Below are 19,061 nucleotides of genomic sequence, written 5' to 3'. Positions count from 1 at the left end.
CAATGTCTATCTTTCTTCTTCTGTCCCAACTTTCTTAAAAGTTATCAATGACTTGTAATCTATTTCTGTATTAACTACTACAAAAAAGAGGTGGGGGTTCTTACAGTTTTACTTTTTATTGGTCATCTGTTTGTGTCATGCCATTTTTTGGATCCAATGGATCTTCTGGAATTAAAGATGTTCTGAAACGGAGCTCGATAACTCACGAAGAACAGGAATTGAGTTTTGTCACGGAACAGAGTGAAATTGCCTTTTGTGCTTGTTATGTTTGTACATAAAATTCTTGTCTTCAACACATTAACGAGACCTGGCGCGAATGTTTGAATTGCCAGATATATGAAAGAAAATGGTACTACATAGCACTTAACTAATTACCCGATGCTTAAATACTATATTCCGAATCATAAGAATTACCTTTTGATTGTATCCGTTTGAAAAAACACCTATTGGAAAAGATAGCGAGAACGGATTATCTTAGTCAAAAAAAATAAAATAAAATTGACAATTGCTGACCGATATTTTAAACTGCCCGAGCTAGCTCCTCAAGTTAATTTTGAGCCGCCATTATCATCAATGCTATCTACTTTCCATTGAAGCAGGCTCTGTTGCCCTCTTCAAATATCCAAATCAATCAATGGAAGCTCTGCAATCTTCATTCCTCTGCTCAACTCCATTAAAATCCCCATCTCACAAACCCACCAAAAAACCCAAACGGAAACCCACCATAGTCTACTGCTCCGTCACACCAGACCCATGGACACTCAGCGACGGCAACAGCAAGAACCTCAACAAACCAAAACCCAGATCAAAACACCCCAAGAACCCACTTTCCGATGACAACGCTCGTCGCATTATCAAAGCTAAAGCCCAATATTTAAGCGCGTTGAGGCGAAACCAAGGTTCACAAGCTTTGACTCCCAAATGGATTAAGCGGACACCTGAACAGATGGTGCAGTACTTGGAAGACGATAGAAATGGGAATTTGTACGGGAAGCATGTGGTTGCGGCTATTAAGATAGTAAGGAGTCTTTCAGGCAAAGCTGAAGGGTCATATGATATGAGGGAAGTGATGGGTTCTTTTGTTACGAAACTTACTTATAGAGAGATGTGTGTTGTGCTCAAAGAACAAAGGGGTTGGCGACAAGTTAGAGATTTTTTCGGTTGGATGAAATTACAGGTGAGTTTATTAGTGATGCTTCAACTTTTACATAAACCCAGTTGAATTCTACTTGAAAACGGCGTGTGGATTGGATATCAGACTGAATCTTTTCTGTATTTCTGATTTTAGATTGAATTTTGAGGGGCTTGTGCATCTTTCATGTGCCTTTCTCCTTGGGCTTCTTTTTCAAGATTGCATTTTTTCTAAATGATAGTGGAGATATATCTGTGTATATTATAGGATGGAATTTGAACGTTTAAGGTATTAATTTGACTTCTATAACATTACAGATAGTGGAGAAAAACCTTATTAGAAGACAATTATAGTGAAGAAAAATATTAGTGTGATGATTGAGAAGTTAGTACTTTGGTAGAGAAATATCACATCATGTTTAAAATTTTAATAATTTCATATTTCTCAAAATTGTGCGAGTTGTATACATATGGAATGTTGACAAACATTTCGGGACGTTCCAAATTGGATAGTGTCATATGGATTTGGATGGAGGGAGTTTCACCTGTTAAGGTTTATGCAGAATGTTCTTTTCTGGCATACTATTGTTTTTTAAAAGATTTTCAACACCTTTTGTTAGATGATTCTGAAAATCTTGATTATCATTGGCTATGATTCTGTCAGGAGTACTCTGTGAATCTAGCATCTATGATGACAAGTTTTTCTTTATAGTAGTATTTTCTTTGAGAATCTGAAATATTAATTTGGTGTAATTTAGATTTATGCTTGGAACAGTTAACCTACCGGCCAAGTGTCATTGTCTATACGATTGTTCTCCGTGCATATGGCCAAGTTGGGAAAATCAAGCTTGCTGAGCAGACCTTTCTGGAAATGCTTGAAGTGGGGTGTGAACCTGATGAAGTTGCTTGTGGTACCATGTTGTGTGCTTATGCTCGGTGGGGACGTCACAAAGCTATGATGTCCTTCTTTTCTGCTGTTCAGGAAAGGGGAATTACACCTTCAACTGCAGTCTATAATTTCATGCTGTCATCTTTACAGAAAAGATCACTTCATGAAAATGTTATAAGTATATGGAAACAGATGACTGAAAAAGGGGTTGAGCCAAATCATTTTACTTTTACAGTTGTTATCTGCTCACTCGTCAAAGAAGGTCATGCTGAAGTAGCTTTTAAGACTTTAAATCAGATGAAGAGTTTGAAGTTCATCCCGGAGGAGGCAACTTATAGCCTTCTCATTAGTCTGATTTCAAAGAGTGGTAACTATGATGATGCTTTCAGGCTTTATGAAGATATGAGATCACAAGGGATAATCCCGAGCAACTTTACATGTGCTTCACTTTTGACAATGTATTACAGAAAGGAGGATTATCCCAAGGCACTTGCTCTCTTTGAGGAGATGGAAAAATATGGCATCAAAATAGATGAAGTCATATATGGCTTGCTTATCAGAATATATGGCAAGCTTGGTCTCTATGAAGATGCTCAAAAGACTTTTGAAGACGTTAAGAAGTTGGGTATGATTAGTAACGAGAAAACCTATACAACAATGGCTCAAGTACATCTTAATGCTGGAAACATTGAGGAAGCACTGAATATAATGGATGAAATGAAGTCAAAAAACATATCATTTTCAAATTTCTGTTATGGTATCTTATTGGGGTGCCATATTGTGAAGGAAGACTTGGCATCTGCCGAAGCTGTGTTTCAGGCTCTCTCTAAGATGCAAATTCCTGAGTGTGGTTTTTGCAGAGACATGCTCAATTTGTACATGAGACTCGGTTTAACTGAGAAAGCAAAAGATTTCATTTTCCAGATTAGGAAAATTCAAGTCGAATTTGATGAGGAGCTTCTCAAGACAGTCATGAAAGTTTTTTGCATTGAAGGAATGGTCAGAGATGCAGTGCAGTTGACACAAGAGTTCAGTGCAAGCAAGACATTTGAAGATTCTGTATTTACACAGACTTTTTCTGTGGCCATCCAGGGAAATGATAAATTTACAGCAACCGGAGTTGCTTCCAAGTTCTTGGACCGACGAGGTGCTATGGCTTTTGAGCTGGCCCTTATCCTCTTTATAGCAGATGGAAATACAATGAAGGCAGAAGAAACACTGAAATTGTTGCTTAAGACTGCAAATGGCCTGTCTGTTGCTAGTCAGCTTATCAGAAAATTCACCAAAGAAGGTGAAAAAAACTTGCTCTTGCGTTTGTAAGTTAGTTGTAAGCAACACTGATTATTTCTGCTCTTTAATATTCTTGATATGCATACAAATTTGGCTGGCAAAAGATTGAGCTTGCAGATTTCCTGTCCCTATGAAATGTTTTGATTAAATAGCATAGAACCCACGATCTCATAATTTCTTTAGCTTCATCCCTCTATGGTGGTATAATATGGTTACTAAAGTGATTCCACGATGGCAATCTAGGATTCTTGTAGCTGAATTTTTCTTTCCCCTCTAGTTCATCCTTCAAGCAGAAATGTTGAGAGGCCTGATTTTTTGGTAATTTACATCAATTTCTCATGTAGGTGACATTTCAAAGGCAGAAAACCTTTATAAGCTGTTAATGAAGCTGGGTAGAAAACCAGAGGATGTTGCAAGTGCATCTTTGATCAACTTTTATGGGAAGCAGAGGAATTTGAAGGAAGCGCTAAATGTCTTTGCATCAGTTGCAGACTCCTCCAGGACTGGAAGTCTTTTATACAACTCTATAATTGATTCATATAATAGATGTGACAAACAAGAGGAAGCTTACATGTTTTACAAGGAAGAGATGAAGAAAGGGCATGTTTTAGGTCCAGTTGCTATTAGCATGCTAGTGAATGGTTTAAGTAATTGTGGTAAGACTATGGAATCTTTGACTTGAATGCTTTCTGCTCAATTTAAGACTTTGTGTTACAGTGTTCAATTGTGTTTAAACTACTTTATCTGTACAATCATCTATTTTGACATAACCCTAAATTATTAACACTCTAGTACAATATCTTAAGTTAGTGTACGTAAAGGGTGGCGAGGGATCAGACTGACTCCTTTCCTCTCCACTTCTTAAGGAGTTTTAGAAATTTCCGTGAAAATCAAGTTCTTTTTCAAGGAGCATATATGAAATGCCTGCCTTTCATCCACCAAAAATCTCCTGATACTTCAAGTTGGTTTAGCTTTAGGCCGATCGAATAAATTAAACAGATGTTTGGTGTTTGCGTCCCACAATTTTTTAATTGATGTCCTCAATGCCTTCTGTTGATGCAATTGATCTCTCTAATATCTTTTGTTCTTCTTAAACTTAAAGGTAGATTGAACACCACACCAAAGTTATTTCTCTATTTTTTTGTTGAAGAACTGCAACTTTCTTCCCCAGTATTACAAGTGGATTGTGTTAGGATTAGATAATGCATAAAGAGTTCCATTATCTCATAAGATTTTTTGATTCACATTTAAAACAGCTGCTGTAGAAGAACCTGAAATTGGAAAGAAGAAATAGTTGTCTTATTTGCTTGTATTATCTGATTATGTTGCTTGATGTTGTTGAAATGCAATGTGCAGGGAGATATACTGAAGCGGAGGACACTATTCACAATTCATTGCGTGCTAATTTAGAGCTTGATACCGTGGCTTATAATACATTTATCAAGGCAATGCTGGAAGCAGGTTAACTTTTATCGAAGAGAACAATTGCCTAAAGCATTTGAACTTTTTTTTTCTTTTTCATTTGGAGCATATTGATATCCAATATCGATCAGAAATTAAAAGTTTTGAGACCTGAAGACATTCTAATGGAGTGCAGGTAAATTGCGGCTTGCTTCCAGAGTTTATGAGCACATGCTCTCCTCGGGTGTTCCTCCATCAATTCAAACATACAACACCATGATTAGGTTAGAGCATGCCATTCTTTAATATGAATGAGGGAAAGATATTATATTTTGCATTTCGTGAAAGTGTAAGAATTTGGTTGCGGATGCAGTGTATATGGACGAGGAAGAAACCTGGATAAAGCTGTGAAGGCTTTTGATACTGCTCAGAAGATGGGCATTTCTTTGGATGAAAAGGCTTATACCAACTTGATATGTTATTACGGGAAGGCTGGTAATTACCTGCTGCCTAAATTTCTCATCAGGGGTTTGTTAAGGAGACCTGGGTCCTTTTAGTGAAGATCACTCAAATGCTGATTCTCCTAATTTCTTATTTATCTCAGAATATCTCGTAAACATAGTTAGTAATGAAACTTGTCATTTTTATCTTTGTGGCTTAGTTAGCTGCTTGGTTTTCCCTTTATCTTTTGTGTGTTTCTGATTACCTAACAAAAAATTGTTAATGTGAATGGTCATACTTCTTATGTGTATCCTTTTTAGTTTCTTAATTTTAAGATGCTCCTTTTCTGCTCTCTTCAAACACCTGTCATAATGATTTTATGTTACAATGATTGTATTGTCGCCAATTGTTTTGGTTGGTGAAGAGCTATGTTTTTTACCTGGGTGAGGGTGGAGAGGAAAATGCGTGGCTGTACTTGAATTCTCTTGGCTTCTGTCACAGTGTTTTAGTTGTAGCAATTTCTGATTTCTTATTTTCGATCGATGCAGGGAAATATGATGAAGCATCTAATCTATTTGTCAGAATGCAGGAAGCAGGGATAAAACCTGGACAGGTATGCACGCGTAATCAGAGCCAGATCCAGTAGAAAAGTCATTTTTACTTTTATTTTGCGGCAGTAAATATGTATCTGTAGTACAGCCACATTCTGGCTGGTGAAATGTTGCCATGTGCTTTCAGTACAAGCTTACTTGTCTTGATTGTCAATAATGCACTGTTAATGTTCAATGCCATATGTTAGAATAGGAATAGGTGTACACAATCCTACTTAGAATAGGAATAGAAATAGGAATAGTTTATAGTATCCTACTTGGAAAAGAATTGTTTTATAGTGTCTATAAATAGGGTCTTTGTATAATATTGTTCTTACACAATTCAATAATATTTTTCTCCTATATTTCTCACATGGTATCAGATCATTGGTGAGAAAAATTCAAGGGTAGAAATAAGTCATCGTGCGTCAATTTCCAGTGGTTGTTGGGACTGATTTGTGTCTTTTTTTAGGGCTGTTCCACTTGATTTTTTGAGCAATTTTTGTTTTAGTTGTGGTCGTCCAGCCATTCCGGCCAGATTCGTGCAATTTTTGACCAGATTCGATTGCCGAAATTAGGGTTCTGGAGAATTCCAGGTTGTTCCCGGTGAGATCCAGATTCTCCGGCAACCAAATCTCTGTAATCCCGTGTTTCCTATTGCTTTCAAGACAAATTTCACACCATGTCTTTTGGGTGTGATGTTTTTGGTTCCAAAAATATGGGGATTGGAAATTCAACCCCTATAATCACTTCAGAACCATTAATGGAAAGTTCAAACTATTTAGCTTGGGCTTCTTCGGTTGAGTTGTGGTGCAAGGGTCAAGGTGTTCAAGATCACTTAACAAATAAGGCTAGCAAGGAAGATGCAAAAGCCAAAGCACAATGGGTGAAGGTCGATGCTCAATTATGTAGTCTCCTATGGCGATCTATCGATTCCAAGTTGATGCCCTTGTTTCGCCCATCCCAGACATGTTATTCAGTTTGGGAAAAGGCTCGTGCTTTATACACTAATGACATATCTCGATTCTATGATGTGATATCTCGAATGACCAACTTAAAGAAACCAAAATCTGATATGTCTACTTACTTGGGATAGGTACAAGCAGTCATGGAGGAATTTGAAACACTGATGTCAGTTACTACGAATGTGGAAAAACAACAAGAGCAGAGACAGACGTTGTTACTAGTTCTTACACTTGCTGGACTTCCTACTGGCCATGATTCAGTGCGTGATCAGATTTTAGTTAGTCCTGTAGTTCCTACAATTGATGAATTATTCTCTCGTCTATTTCGTCTTGCCGCGCCTCCCAGTCACAAAGTAGTCTCATCATTTACCATTGACTCTTCTGTTCTTGCATCTCAAACCATAGAAAAACGAACATATCAATCTATGGAGAATCGGCGAGGAGGAGGGTGTTTGGGGAAACCTCGATCCAAGTGTAGTCATTGTCATAAACTTGGGCATACTCGTGACATATGTTATATATTTGCATGGTCCACCACCCAGTTATGATCCTATTACTCTAAAGGAATATAATGAGTTCCTTCGAAATCGTGCAAGTAAGCAGACATCTCCACAAATAGCATCTGTGGCTTAGCCTTATCAATCATTCAATAATGTTCATATTGCTCATACATAATATGATGAGTTCCTCTAGTACCGAGCAAGAAAGCAAACGTCACCACAAGTAGCTTCATTTGCACAACTTGATGTTTCTGTTGCGGGTAAGTCTTTTGCTTGTGTTTCACAATCTAGTACTCTTGGATCATGGGTCATGAACTCAGGAGCTTTTGATCATATTTTTGATAATAAATCACTTTTGTCTGATATTGTTTATTCACAATTTCTTCCAGCTATTATTTTAGCTAATGGGGTCCAAACAAAACCAAAAGGGGTTGGAAAAGCCAAACCTTTATCTTCTGTCACTCTAGACTCTGTTCTTTATGTCCCTGACTTTCCTTTTAATTTGACGCGTGCCTTACATTGTGGCATATTCTTTTTTGATGATTTTTTTCTCATGCAGGACCGCAGTACGGGACAAATGATTGGCACAGGACATGAATCACAAGGCCTTTACTATCTTATCTCTTCAAATTCCTTCACAGCATGCTCCGTTATAGATCCTCTAGACCTAATTCACAAACATTTGGGACATCCAAGTCTATCCACAACAACAACAACAACCCAGTAAAATCCCACAACGTGGGGTCTGGAGAGGGTAAAGTGTACGCAGACCTGACTCCTACCAAGGTAGGACGGCTGTTTTCGAAAGACCCTCGGCTTAGTAAAATCATAAAAAGAAGTCTGATAAGGATAAGAAGTTCAAAGCGATATGCAAAGCAAACTGCAAAAGATGGTGCCTAGTTTGTCTAGTTTAGACTGTGAGTCATGTCAACTTGGGAAACACACTCGTGCTACGTTTTCACGTAGTACTGAGGGTCATTCAGAGTCTTTATTTTTTCATTAGTTCATTCTGATATTTGGGGTCCTAGTAGAGTTAGTTCACCCTTAGGATTTCGTTATTTTGTTAGTTTCATTGATGATTATTCAAGATGCACTTGGGTTTTCTTAATGAAAGATCGTTCTGAGTTATTTTCTACATTCAAAAGTTTCTTTGCTGAAATACAAAATCAATTTGGTGTTTCTATTCGTACTTTTCGTAGTGATAATGCCTTAGAATACTTATCCGCCCAAGTTCAGATGTTTATGACTCACCATGGAATTATTCACCAAACATCTTGTCCGTATACCCTTCAACAAAATGGTGCAGCAGAAAGGAAGAATAGGCATCTCATTGAGACCGCTTGCACTCTTCTCATTGAATCTCATGTTCCGTTGCGTTTTTGGGGTGATGCAGTCCTTGCATCTTGTTATTTAATTAATAGAATGCCCTCATCCTCTATTCAGAATCAAGTTTCACATTCCATACTATTTCCTCAGTCACGTCTTTATTCTATCCCCCTTCGTGTCTTTGGGAGTACATGCTTTGTTCATAACTTAGCCCCAGGGAAAGATAAATTAGGCCCTCGTTTATCCTCGTTTATCCTCACCACATTATGCCTTTGTATTATCTTTGTCCTCTATTTCCATTCCCAAGGCTACAGGTGAAGCACTTTCTCATTCTGGATGGAGGTAGGCTATGATTGATGAGATGTTTGCTTTACATACGAGTGGTACTTGGGAGCTTGTTTCCCTTCCTACAAGTAAATCAATTGTTGGTTGCCGTTGGGTTTATGCAGTCAAAATTGGCCCAGACGGTCAGGTGGATCGACTGAAGGCTCGCCTTGTTGCCAAAGGGTATACTCAGATATTTGGGCTAAATTATAGTGACACTTTCGCTCCTGTAGTTAAAATAGCATCTGTCCGCCTTTTTCTATCTATGACTACCGTTCGTCATTGGCCTCTTCATCAGTTGGATATTAAGAATGTTTTTTTGCATGGTGATCTTGATGAAGAAGTTTATATGGAGCAACCACCTGGTTTTGTTGCTCAGGGGGAGTCTAGTACCCTTGTATGTCGATTGCGTAGGTAGTGCTATGGTCTGAAACAGTCTCCTCGAGCCTGGTTTGGGAAGTTCAGCACAGTAATTCAGCAGTTTAGCATGACTCGTAGTGGAGCTGATCACTCTGTCTTCTATCGGCATTCTGCACCAAATCTGTGTATTTATTTAGTTGTTTACGTTGATGGTATCATTATCACCGGTAATGATCAAGATGATATCACTAATTTGAAACATCTTTTTCAGCATTTCTAGACTAAAGACATCGGCAGACTCAAGTATTTTGTAGGTATTGAGGTTGCTCAATCTAGATCAGGTATTGTTATTTCTCAGCGCAAGTATGCCTTAGACATTTTTGAGGAGACAGGAATGAGGGATGTAGATCCATTGACACTCCTATGGATCCGAATGTTAAACTCCTTCCTGGACAAGGGGAGCCACTCATTAATCCTGAAAGGTATAGACGGCTGGTTAGAAAGTTGAATTATCTCACAGTGACTAGACCTGACATCTCTTTTCTGTGAGTGTTGTAAGTCAGTTTATGACTTCTCTTTGTGATAGTCATTGGGATGCAGTTATTTGTATTCTGCGATATATAAAGTCAGCTCCCGGTAAAGGACTACTCTTCAAGGATCACGACCATGAGCATATCACCGGATATACAGATGCTATACAAATGCTGATTGGGCAAAATCGCCCTCTGATAGACATTCTACATCCGGATATTGTGTTTTAGTAAGAGGTAATTTGGTGTCGTGGAAGAGTAAGAAATAGAGTCTGGTTGCTCGATCTAGTGCAGAAGCAGAATATTGAGCAATGGCTATAGCAACTTGTGAGCTAGTTTGGATCAAACAGTTGCTGAGAGAACTAAAATTTGGAGAAACCGGTCATATGGAACTTGTGTGTGATAATCAAGCAGCCCTTCATATTGCATCAAATTCCAGTGTTTCATGAGAGGACTAAGCACATTAACATTGATTGTCACTTTGTCAGAGAAAAGATACTCTCAGGAGATATTGTTATAAAATTTATGAAGTCAAGTGATCAACTTGCAGATATCTTCATTAAGTCCCTCGCCGGTACTCGTATTAATTATATTTGTAACAAGCTAGGTACATATGATTTGTATGCACCATCTTGAGGGGGAGTGTTAGAATAGGAATATGTGTACGCAATCCTATTTAGAATAGGAATAGGTGTACACAATCCTACTTAGAATAGGAATAGAAATAAGAATAATTTATAGTATCCTACTTGGAAAAGAATTGTTTTATAGACGTCTTTGTGTAATATTGTTCTTACACAATTCAATAATATTTTTCTCCTATATTTCTCACATATATTGCATGGAAGAATGTTTAGAAGTGGATTGCTACATTAAAGTACTTAATAATTTTCAGCACATTGCAGGTGAGCTGCAATGTTATGGTCAACGTATATGCGGCTGCTGGATTTTATCAAGAAGCTGAAGTCCTCATGCATAGCATGCGGAGCAGTGGTTGTAAACCTGATTCCCTAACCTATCTTGCACTGATTAGAGCATATATAAGGGGCGCAGTGTGCTCAGATGCTGAAAATGCCATTGATTCTATGCAGGAAGAAGGAATTCCCCCTTCTTGTGCTCATTTTAACGTGTTGCTATCAGGTTTTGCAAAAGGGGGATTAATTGGAGAAGTAGAAAGGATTTATAATAATCTCATGAATGCTGGACTACAACCTGACCTAGAGTCTAAAAGTATTATGCTTAGATGTTACATGGACTATGGTCATGTGGAGGAAGGCATTTCCTTCTTTGAACGGATCTCCAAGTCTGTAAAACCTGACCGGTTTATAATGAGTGCAGCTGTGCATTTGTACAGGTCAGCAGGCTTAGAACTCAAAGCAGAAGGGGTGTTGAAGTCTATGAACAGTTTCAGGATTCCCTTCTTGAAGAATCTTGAAGTTGGATCAAAATTGAAAGTTGACTGATTCGCCAGCATAGACTTTAGTAAACTGGACCTTATAATGAATTTCTTGTGGGATGAGACCGAATCCCAAATTACAATTACATCGTATCAAGTAGGCAACTGTGCTAGTGTGTTTGGACTAGGGTAGATGCAATAGCCAAGGACATACTAGCAGAGATGGAGCTCAGCTAATATTTTGTGTAGGAGTTGATCAGTTGAAATAATATGTGTTCGCAATGTCTGCCACACTGCAGAGTGCATTATCTGAGTACCGATGAGCTGATTATCTTCTTACTGGGCGGTGTACTTCCAAAGTCGGAATGTGATTTATTCTGTTATACCAATTTTGAAGGCCTGAGAAGTATGACGGAGTGTAAATTGTAGTATTTAGTTTGTGTCTTTTACTGCTTAGACCATAAATGATTAAGCTTAATGTACAGACGTTGACACTAAATCTTACTTTGTACATTTAGTTTCTATTTACAAGTCTTGCAAATTCTTCCATTCTAGTTTTATGTGTTTGAATCTAGTGGCTTAAGTGGTATCACATTGTTGTATTTCTTTCTTCCCCTAACAATGTACAAAAAATATCTCCTACTAATGATATATATTGTTTCTACATTATTGCTCATCTCAGCTGTTTCGTTTTTTCCCTTAACATGGTAAAAATATGACACCTAAGTTTAACTCAATTCTAAAAGTTAGCTCTTGAGGGGTGGATTGCTCAAGTTTATATAAGCAGATCATCAGTTCATTCTCCAACCAATGTAAGATTTTAATCCACTCTAATTGTCCAACATACATAAAAAAAAAATGAAAGGATTTTGTCTTAACAATTTCCTCCAGAAATAAAACCATTCAAAATTGTAGGTTTGGAAACAAATAATTTTTTTTTACAAAAAAGGTCTATTGAAGGCATGGTGAAATGGTTGAATCCGGCCATCGTTGAGTTTGGAATCCTGAACAGACTGAGATGATAAGTCGGAGGAAGCTTATTCCTTAGATACTGTCATTGCTTTTTCTTTTGGAAAAGAAGTTCACGACCCATGGGTCTTCTACCTTCATGCGGTATTGCTTAGTCAGGCTTTCGCCCATTGTGAAAATTTTTCCGCTACTGCCTTCCATAGAAGTTTGGGCCGTGTTTCAGTCTCAGTGTGAAACTAATGAATATAAACAAATGTAAACAAATAGCGTATCCCCACTGCATCTAATATTTGAACCATATCAATAAAAATTTTTTTATCAATAATTACATGTCATACACTTAAATTTGTAATATAATGGGACGTGAATATAATTTGATGTAAAAATTGAATATTGTATATTTATCAAGAAAGCGGAAAAAGAAAAAAAGAGAAAATAAATAGTACTAACCAAGATCTGGTTTGAGTCGAGGCTAAATCGCTTCGCGTTTGTTGAAAAAGCAGTGGGAATTTCAGCGTTGGGGCAAAACTACAATGGCATCGAAACAGGGCATATCAATGGCCACCAATTTCCTCAAAACCCTAAACGGAGCATCTTCCAATTTCCGGTTCAACACCAGAAGTCTCAGCGGCGTTGCTAGCAGCGAGGTCATAACCTCCCATACAGAAAAATGGATGCAGGTTAGATTCTCCTTTCCTTACCTCGTGCTTTATTTTGCTCTTGATGTTTCTTGTCAGAGTTCTACTCATCTTCATCGGTGCTGTGATGCCCTAGGTTATGGATCATCAAAAATTGAAATTTGTAGTAGCTACTCTATTCTTCCCTAGGCTTTTTTTGTCGCACGGTTTCCATTAGTGATAATATATTCAGACGTGTGTTGTTCTTCTCCAGTGGAGTGGTTCAAAAGGAATTTCCGAATTTCGAGACATAAGGAGGATAGGATTAAAATCTTTTTTGGAAACTTATGTAGTTTGATGCCCTAGGAAGTCTGGTTGTAGAAGAATTTATAAGCAGAGCTATGTTTTTGTTTTTTTGGCCACAAATTACAAGGATGAAGATATAAGTGAAGGTGAGAGAAATTATCTCTAAAGTGAGGGATTAAGATTTTCCCACCTTTTAGGACAGCTTCATATCTTGTGCAAAGGGAGTGAATGCTGAGTATTGCGTATTATACTGTAAGTACGCAATTTGTTTATATCACATGGAGAAACTGCATTTGAAATCATTTTTTAAAATAGCTCAAGAGAAGGCACCACGCTTGTAGTTTCTTATTACATGGACTTTGCTTTTTGAATATCTGTATTGTACATGGACTTTGAACAATACAAATCTGGAAGAAGGAAACAGATTGCCTCGCATATCCTCAAACCTTTTGGGCTAGTTTCAGGAGAGGTCTTATGTCAATCAGTTGTTAAAACTTAGAAGCAACCGTCATTTTCTGTCTTCAAATGTTGGACAAGTTAGCACCAACAATTTGGTTCAAGGTGTGGTTCGCCCTTCATTTTCCTTTTCTTTCAAGATTTGAACTTGACAAAGGAGCATACTTTTCAACATGGATAGTCATATATGAGAATGAAAATGGTTTATTTTCAAAACAAAATGCCCTTCATGGGACATTGATGAAATTAATCGTACATACACGGTGAAGTTAGCATCATAAAAGCAAATAGAGGAATAGAATTAACCATTAAAAAAATATAGAAGAATAAAATTATCAAAAAGTCAATACCTTGAGCAATATGTAAACCAATTTCATGCTCATACAGGGAGAGAATATCTTTACTTCTTTGTTGATATGGAAGGACTGGAGGGATTAAAAGATATATTAAACATTAGTGCAAGCATATGAGTGTATGTAGAGTGTAAGTCGGAATATGTGCTGGGATGCAATCAGATCGTCTGTGTATTGCGTTCGGTACTTTCAAGCTTGTGCAAAAGCTGAAATGCACACTGGGAGTCGATGCTGCAAATAAGAACTGAACAAAAATAAGCCGTCAAGGTTAAAGAGCCAGCGTAGAAGAGAATGGCACTAAGAGATCACCTCACCCCCACATCCGTGCTGCCGCTAAAACATAAGCATGAAGAGAAAGTGGAATAGTGAAGCCATTGGGAGCTAAGTTGCGCGGACTCTTCACTTTCGATGCCGCACCTGTGTCAAATTCTCCAAAAATACACTACTTTTGGAGAATACGACACGCACCCGTTGACATTTTTAAAGAGCCCGAGCAACATAGGTTGGGAGGTAGAATGCACAATCAAAAGGAGAAACCAAAAAATTGAGAAAACACTGATCACATTTTCCTAGAAACTATTCAAAAAGGAAGTGCGTCCTATATTAGATTTCCTATGTACTATTTTGGGTTGTTACAAATATATTCACTTTCTTAAAAGAAAACTTTTTGTCTATACTTTCTGGTATTTCTTTGTTCTATGTCTTTTTTAGAAGGTAACATATCTATAAATAAATAAAATAAACTACTCAAAAACTATGTCGGTCACCCATATTTGTATTGTGGAGTACAAGAAGAATTCCTAATCCTTTGTCTTCTCACAAGGATTCTTGAACAGATTCGAGGTCTTCTAAGTACTCTTGCTTGCACACAAAAATAGAAAAGAACTAGACGCTTCATTTTAGCTTCTTGGTGTTACTGGATTTATTTTCAAAGCATCTTTGATTTCTCTCTTCCAAATGTCCACCAAATACAAGTTGGGACAACCTCATCTCTCTTTCTGACTGGAAAGGCTGCCATCTCTGTTCCAGCATGCTAGAACTTCAGGTATTCTCCTTAGCATAGCCCACATAATACCCCTTAAGTTGATGAATATCTTCCATAACTGTACTGTCAACTTACAATGTAAAAAGAGATGATTGATTGTCTCAGCCTCCTCTCCATGCAAGTAAAATCTTGAGAATAACTGGATCCTCTCTTAGTAGCGTTGTCAGGTGCCAAAACTGGCTCTTTTGTCAAAAGTCATGTAAAGCGAGCAAACTTTATTTGGAAGTTTAACTTCCCATATCATCTTCCAAGGCTAACATCCAATTTGACTATTTGAGAGGTTGAATTCCTATAAGCTGACTTAACTGAGAACTTGCCTTGCCTATTCCCTTGCCAAATCATATAGTCGTCAGTAAAGAAGTTAGTTAATTTGCCACTCCCAATCATTTAGCAGTCTTCTGAAGCTTATGATCCATCCCTGAGTTTTCCATATATCTCTCCCTCTGCTGCTTGTTGCTGACTCAGATTGTGAAGATCAGGAAAACGTTGTTTCAATGTTTTTTGACCTAGCCAATTAGCTTCCCAAAAAGATATCTTCATTCCATTTCCTTCTTTGAAGCTGGACTTGTTCAGGAATTTAGACTATAGATTTCTGATAGACTTCCGAGATAGTCTAGAAGGACCATTCACAGACTTAATTGTCCATTTCCCTTTTATCCCATACTTGTATCTGATTACATCTTTCCATAGTGATTTGTCGTCTGCAACAAACCTCCATAACCCTATTCTGAACTCCCAAATTCTTAATTCCAATTGCCCCTTCCTTCTTACCGGTAGTGAGTACTCCATTTGACCAAATAGGTTCTTTTTTGTCACCGTTACCTTGCCAAAGAAGTTCCTTCTTAGTGCTTCTATTCTCTTCACTACATGTACAGGAACTGAAAATAAAGACATTATATAAGTAGGCATTGCATTTAGTACAGTGTTAATCAGAATTAATCTACTCCTCATAGATATAGATTGGCTCTTAGGGGTCGTTTGGTTGGGAGTAAGTTATCCTGGATAAGTTATCCCACCATGTATATGGGATAACTTATCCCATCACTAAGCTATAAATGGTGGGATAAATAATCTCATGACTACCTAATACCTCCAACCAAACACAGGATAAAATAATCCTACATTTTATGCTGGGATTATTATTTCTTATACCTCACACCAAAAGACTCCTTACAGTTTACCAGCTTCCACATCTCTCTGACACACCATTCTGTATTGCTTTTGATCTGCTCTTGACCCCCAATGGCGTCCCCAGTAAACTGTTGGCAGTTCTCCTATTCTTCCAGTTTGCTAGCTTCATTTTACATTTCTTTGTTCTATTTTTATGAGGCTACTTTTTTATGAAGGTATTTGGACCATTTCTTATTCTTTACAACTTTTTCTCCACTATTATGTCATTTTTCTCTTAAATGCAGCATTACTTTGACTCTCACTGTATAATTTCCAGACAAAATAGAACATATAAACTAGGACAGATGCTAAATAGATAGCTGTTGGATGAACACTTAAAATGGTTTCTCGCCCTAATTAGTTCTTCTGAGTCTGTTGTGTCCTTCAGTTACTAACATCTTATGGGTTTTGTTTACTTAAACATAGATTATTAAAGTCTAACGAAACAAGCTTCGTATAGTGCACTTCCCAAAGGATCACAAGCTTCTGTGCACCTTGATATACATGGATGCCAGCAAGTTGAGCCTGCCAAATCTGAGGACAAGCTTGACTTTGTCAGGTCCACGCTTGAGTTAGGCTAGCCTAAGATCTTGTTGCTTAAGATTGACACAATCTAGCAACTGGGAGGCTTGAGATTGAACAGTTTGATTTGAGATAGAATTAGCCATTTCCAATTTTAACCATTGGAATGAGTACCTTGCGACCCAACTTTCAACATTTCTCATGTGGTTGTGTGCACCTGAATTTTGTATTGCTTGCATGTCAAAAAATGGAAGCTGAAATGGCAGTCATTATCGAAATCATGGAGAAGGAAAGATGAGATTGAGATAGGAAATGAAATGGGAGAGATAAAAGAAGAAATATTGGAGACAGTGAATAAAAAATAGAGAGTACACATGAGTGTAGATGGCCAGAAGGGACTGATTGGAGATTGGACTGACAGGACTAGAAAGACAGATGGAGGGGAGAAGTAAAACATGTGTTAACTGAAAGTAGATGTAGTAGTGTGTACTTGTTCAAACAAAATGGATTTATTAGTGTGTGTATTTATCATATATATGAAGGAAAAGTAGTAGGAAGATATTTAATGGTTTCTATTTAGACGATATGTTCTTAAGCTTCAAGTTTTCAAGAAAGATGTATTTAAGCTTCAATTATCTGGTAGAAAAAAAATTAAAGGGGCTCACGAGCATGGAGACGAGCTTTTGTGATATTGAGCTTAATAGAATGCTAGCAGTGTTGTCAAAGGCGCGGTCAAGCCCTGAAGCGAGGTTCAAAACGTGTTTATCCCTTCGCCTTGCTTAACGTGCGCATTAGTGTCATCATTCATCATCAAGGTTCTAACACATACTTCCGATGAGCAACACTAAATAGTTGATATTCACTTTATCATAATTCCATTTCTTTGATCATATATTTGTCATTTATGTGTGTAATTATTAGTCTTGGACTAAATATATATATTTGTATTTTTCTCCCTTCGCGCCTTTTTTCATTAACACCCACGTTTTATTTGCACTTAAAGCCCCAACGGACCTTAGAGCCTTTTTGCGCTTTTTGCTTTTGATAACACTGAATGCTAGTCAAACGAAGCAAGTTCCAGATTGCTTGAGTAGCTTGTGAGCTGTCCTCGCATGCTTGTGGGCTTGTGGCCCAAATAGCAATCCATTTCCCCCCTTCATTCTCAATCCATAATTTTGTTTCTCTTTTCCAAAGGATTCTGCTCTAGTAGTCTTAGCACGGGCTGCACCACAGAGTTCTGTGACCATTTGCATGGTAGGAAATTTATTATTTCGTCAATTTTGGACATGAATCATATGTAAAGCACACACTTCTATAAGCTTGTCAGGAATTATGTAAACAGGCGACCACCTCATAGAAATGTCAAGCCTGTGGAACAATAAGCTGGACAAAAGGAAAAAAAGGCAGTGGAACAATAAGGTATCAAGGATGTTTCAAGATATGAAGTCCTTGTTTTTGGATGTTGTTTCTACCATACCTCTTTTAAACCAAAATTGCATCAAGAAATTTCTCCATATTAATCAGTGTCAAGACAGTGAAACAATAAGCTTGATCAGATATAGCTTAGATGAACAATAAAGTCTCAAGATGGTACAAAGACATGATGCCCTTGGTGTTGCTGTTGTTTCTACCATGCCACTTTTAATCCAAAATTACAGCAAAAAATTTCTCGCTATAAAGTACTCTGTTTCTTTCCTGACTGTTTCGTGGTGCTTAATGGTAGGATACTAGCAAGAAATCTCCCATGGAATTGATCAATGAAGTTCCACCTATCAAAATTGAGGGAAGGATTGTTGCCTGTGAAGGAGGTAATTTGAATAACATATTGTGCTCCCATTTCTTTTGCAAGTGTTAGTGAGTTGCTTAGGAATTATAGTGCTTCCATTAAGAATCAATCTGCCTGAAAGTACTCTTTCTTTTCTTCTGAAACAGACACACCTGCTCTTGGACATCCAATTGAGTATATATGCCTTGATCTGCCCGAGCCAGCTATATGCAAGTACTGTGGTTTGCGCTTTGTTCAAGATCGTCACCATTAGGGCTGCATATGAGGATTCCTGAATTAAAAAGTCATCTTCATTTTATATGCAAGCAACTCTGATTATTGTGTTCCTTTTGCACTACTGATGCGGGCAAGTTTTGCCTCTATTAATAAGGATTAGGGTTCCGTGTGACCCATTTTCTTAAAGCTGGCATGCAGATGCTTTTGACAAGTTCTTTTCTCTCTTTTGCACATACATAGCACAAGCTTTTGCCTGATTAAATTTATGTTAGCTGCCAAAGGTTTTCAACACGACACTTTATAATTACTACTACTGCTACAGATACAATACTTAAAAAGGCAAATTTGGACCTCGCCCTGAGGTAAGACACTTGAAAAACGTCTTGGAGCAGATTCAGAAGTTTGAGAATATTGCAATCCATAGGTAGAGTCGTAATATTGCATATTCTCTGGCTGAGAATACAATGAAGGTTAGCTT

At 37.6% G+C, this 19,061-nt stretch overlaps 2 protein-coding genes across 4 annotated transcripts; both read left to right on the top strand.

Annotated features, from left to right (window-relative positions):
• The first annotated feature begins 209 nt into the window (after positions 1-209).
• On the top strand, positions 210-11,807 carry LOC129894446 (pentatricopeptide repeat-containing protein At5g27270). Of its 3 annotated transcripts, none has more exons than XR_008767688.1 (9): positions 210-1,177; positions 1,907-3,311; positions 3,655-3,966; positions 4,667-4,771; positions 4,908-4,995; positions 5,085-5,206; positions 5,701-5,765; positions 7,767-7,993; positions 10,653-10,758. XR_008767688.1 is itself a non-coding variant. In XM_055970151.1 (9 exons), the coding sequence occupies exons 1-9, from the start codon at positions 635-637 to the stop codon at positions 10,871-10,873; spliced, it is 2,763 nt and encodes a 920-aa protein (XP_055826126.1). In that variant the 5' UTR covers positions 210-634; the 3' UTR covers positions 10,874-10,997. The 3 variants fall into 3 exon arrangements, 2 of the variants coding, with proteins under 2 accessions (XP_055826126.1, XP_055826125.1); XM_055970151.1 differs by lacking the exon at positions 7,767-7,993 and adding an exon at positions 10,839-10,997 and having other exon boundaries at positions 10,653-10,740; XM_055970150.1 differs by lacking the exon at positions 7,767-7,993 and having other exon boundaries at positions 10,653-11,807.
• Positions 11,808-12,499: 692 nt separating this feature from the next.
• Positions 12,500-18,797, top strand: LOC129893791 (NADH dehydrogenase [ubiquinone] iron-sulfur protein 6, mitochondrial). Its single transcript, XM_055969181.1, has 3 exons — positions 12,500-12,792; positions 18,305-18,389; positions 18,514-18,797. Exons 1-3 carry the CDS (start codon positions 12,646-12,648, stop codon positions 18,618-18,620), a joined length of 339 nt encoding a protein of 112 aa, XP_055825156.1. The 5' UTR covers positions 12,500-12,645; the 3' UTR covers positions 18,621-18,797.
• The last annotated feature ends 264 nt before the right edge of the window (positions 18,798-19,061 follow it).

The sequence above is a fragment of the Solanum dulcamara genome, chromosome 7 (genome assembly GCF_947179165.1).
Source record: "Solanum dulcamara chromosome 7, daSolDulc1.2, whole genome shotgun sequence".
Lineage (NCBI taxonomy): Eukaryota > Viridiplantae > Streptophyta > Magnoliopsida > Solanales > Solanaceae > Solanum > Solanum dulcamara.
Note: the sequence above shows the minus strand (reverse complement) of the source record. Positions and strands in the feature narration are given on the sequence as shown.

Excerpts from the sequence above, each read along its gene's own strand:
- LOC129894446 (XM_055970150.1), top strand. The coding sequence starts at position 635 with ATGGAAGCTCTGCAATCTTCATTCCTCTGCTCAACTCCATTAAAATCC. Across the intron at positions 1,178-1,906 it reads TCGGTTGGATGAAATTACAG|TTAACCTACCGGCCAAGTGT; the intron begins GTGAGTTTATTA and ends TGCTTGGAACAG. Across the intron at positions 4,772-4,907 it reads CAAGGCAATGCTGGAAGCAG|GTAAATTGCGGCTTGCTTCC; the intron begins GTTAACTTTTAT and ends AATGGAGTGCAG.
- LOC129893791 (XM_055969181.1), top strand. The coding sequence starts at position 12,646 with ATGGCATCGAAACAGGGCATATCAATGGCCACCAATTTCCTCAAAACC. Across the intron at positions 12,793-18,304 it reads ATACAGAAAAATGGATGCAG|GATACTAGCAAGAAATCTCC; the intron begins GTTAGATTCTCC and ends GCTTAATGGTAG. Across the intron at positions 18,390-18,513 it reads GATTGTTGCCTGTGAAGGAG|ACACACCTGCTCTTGGACAT; the intron begins GTAATTTGAATA and ends CTTCTGAAACAG.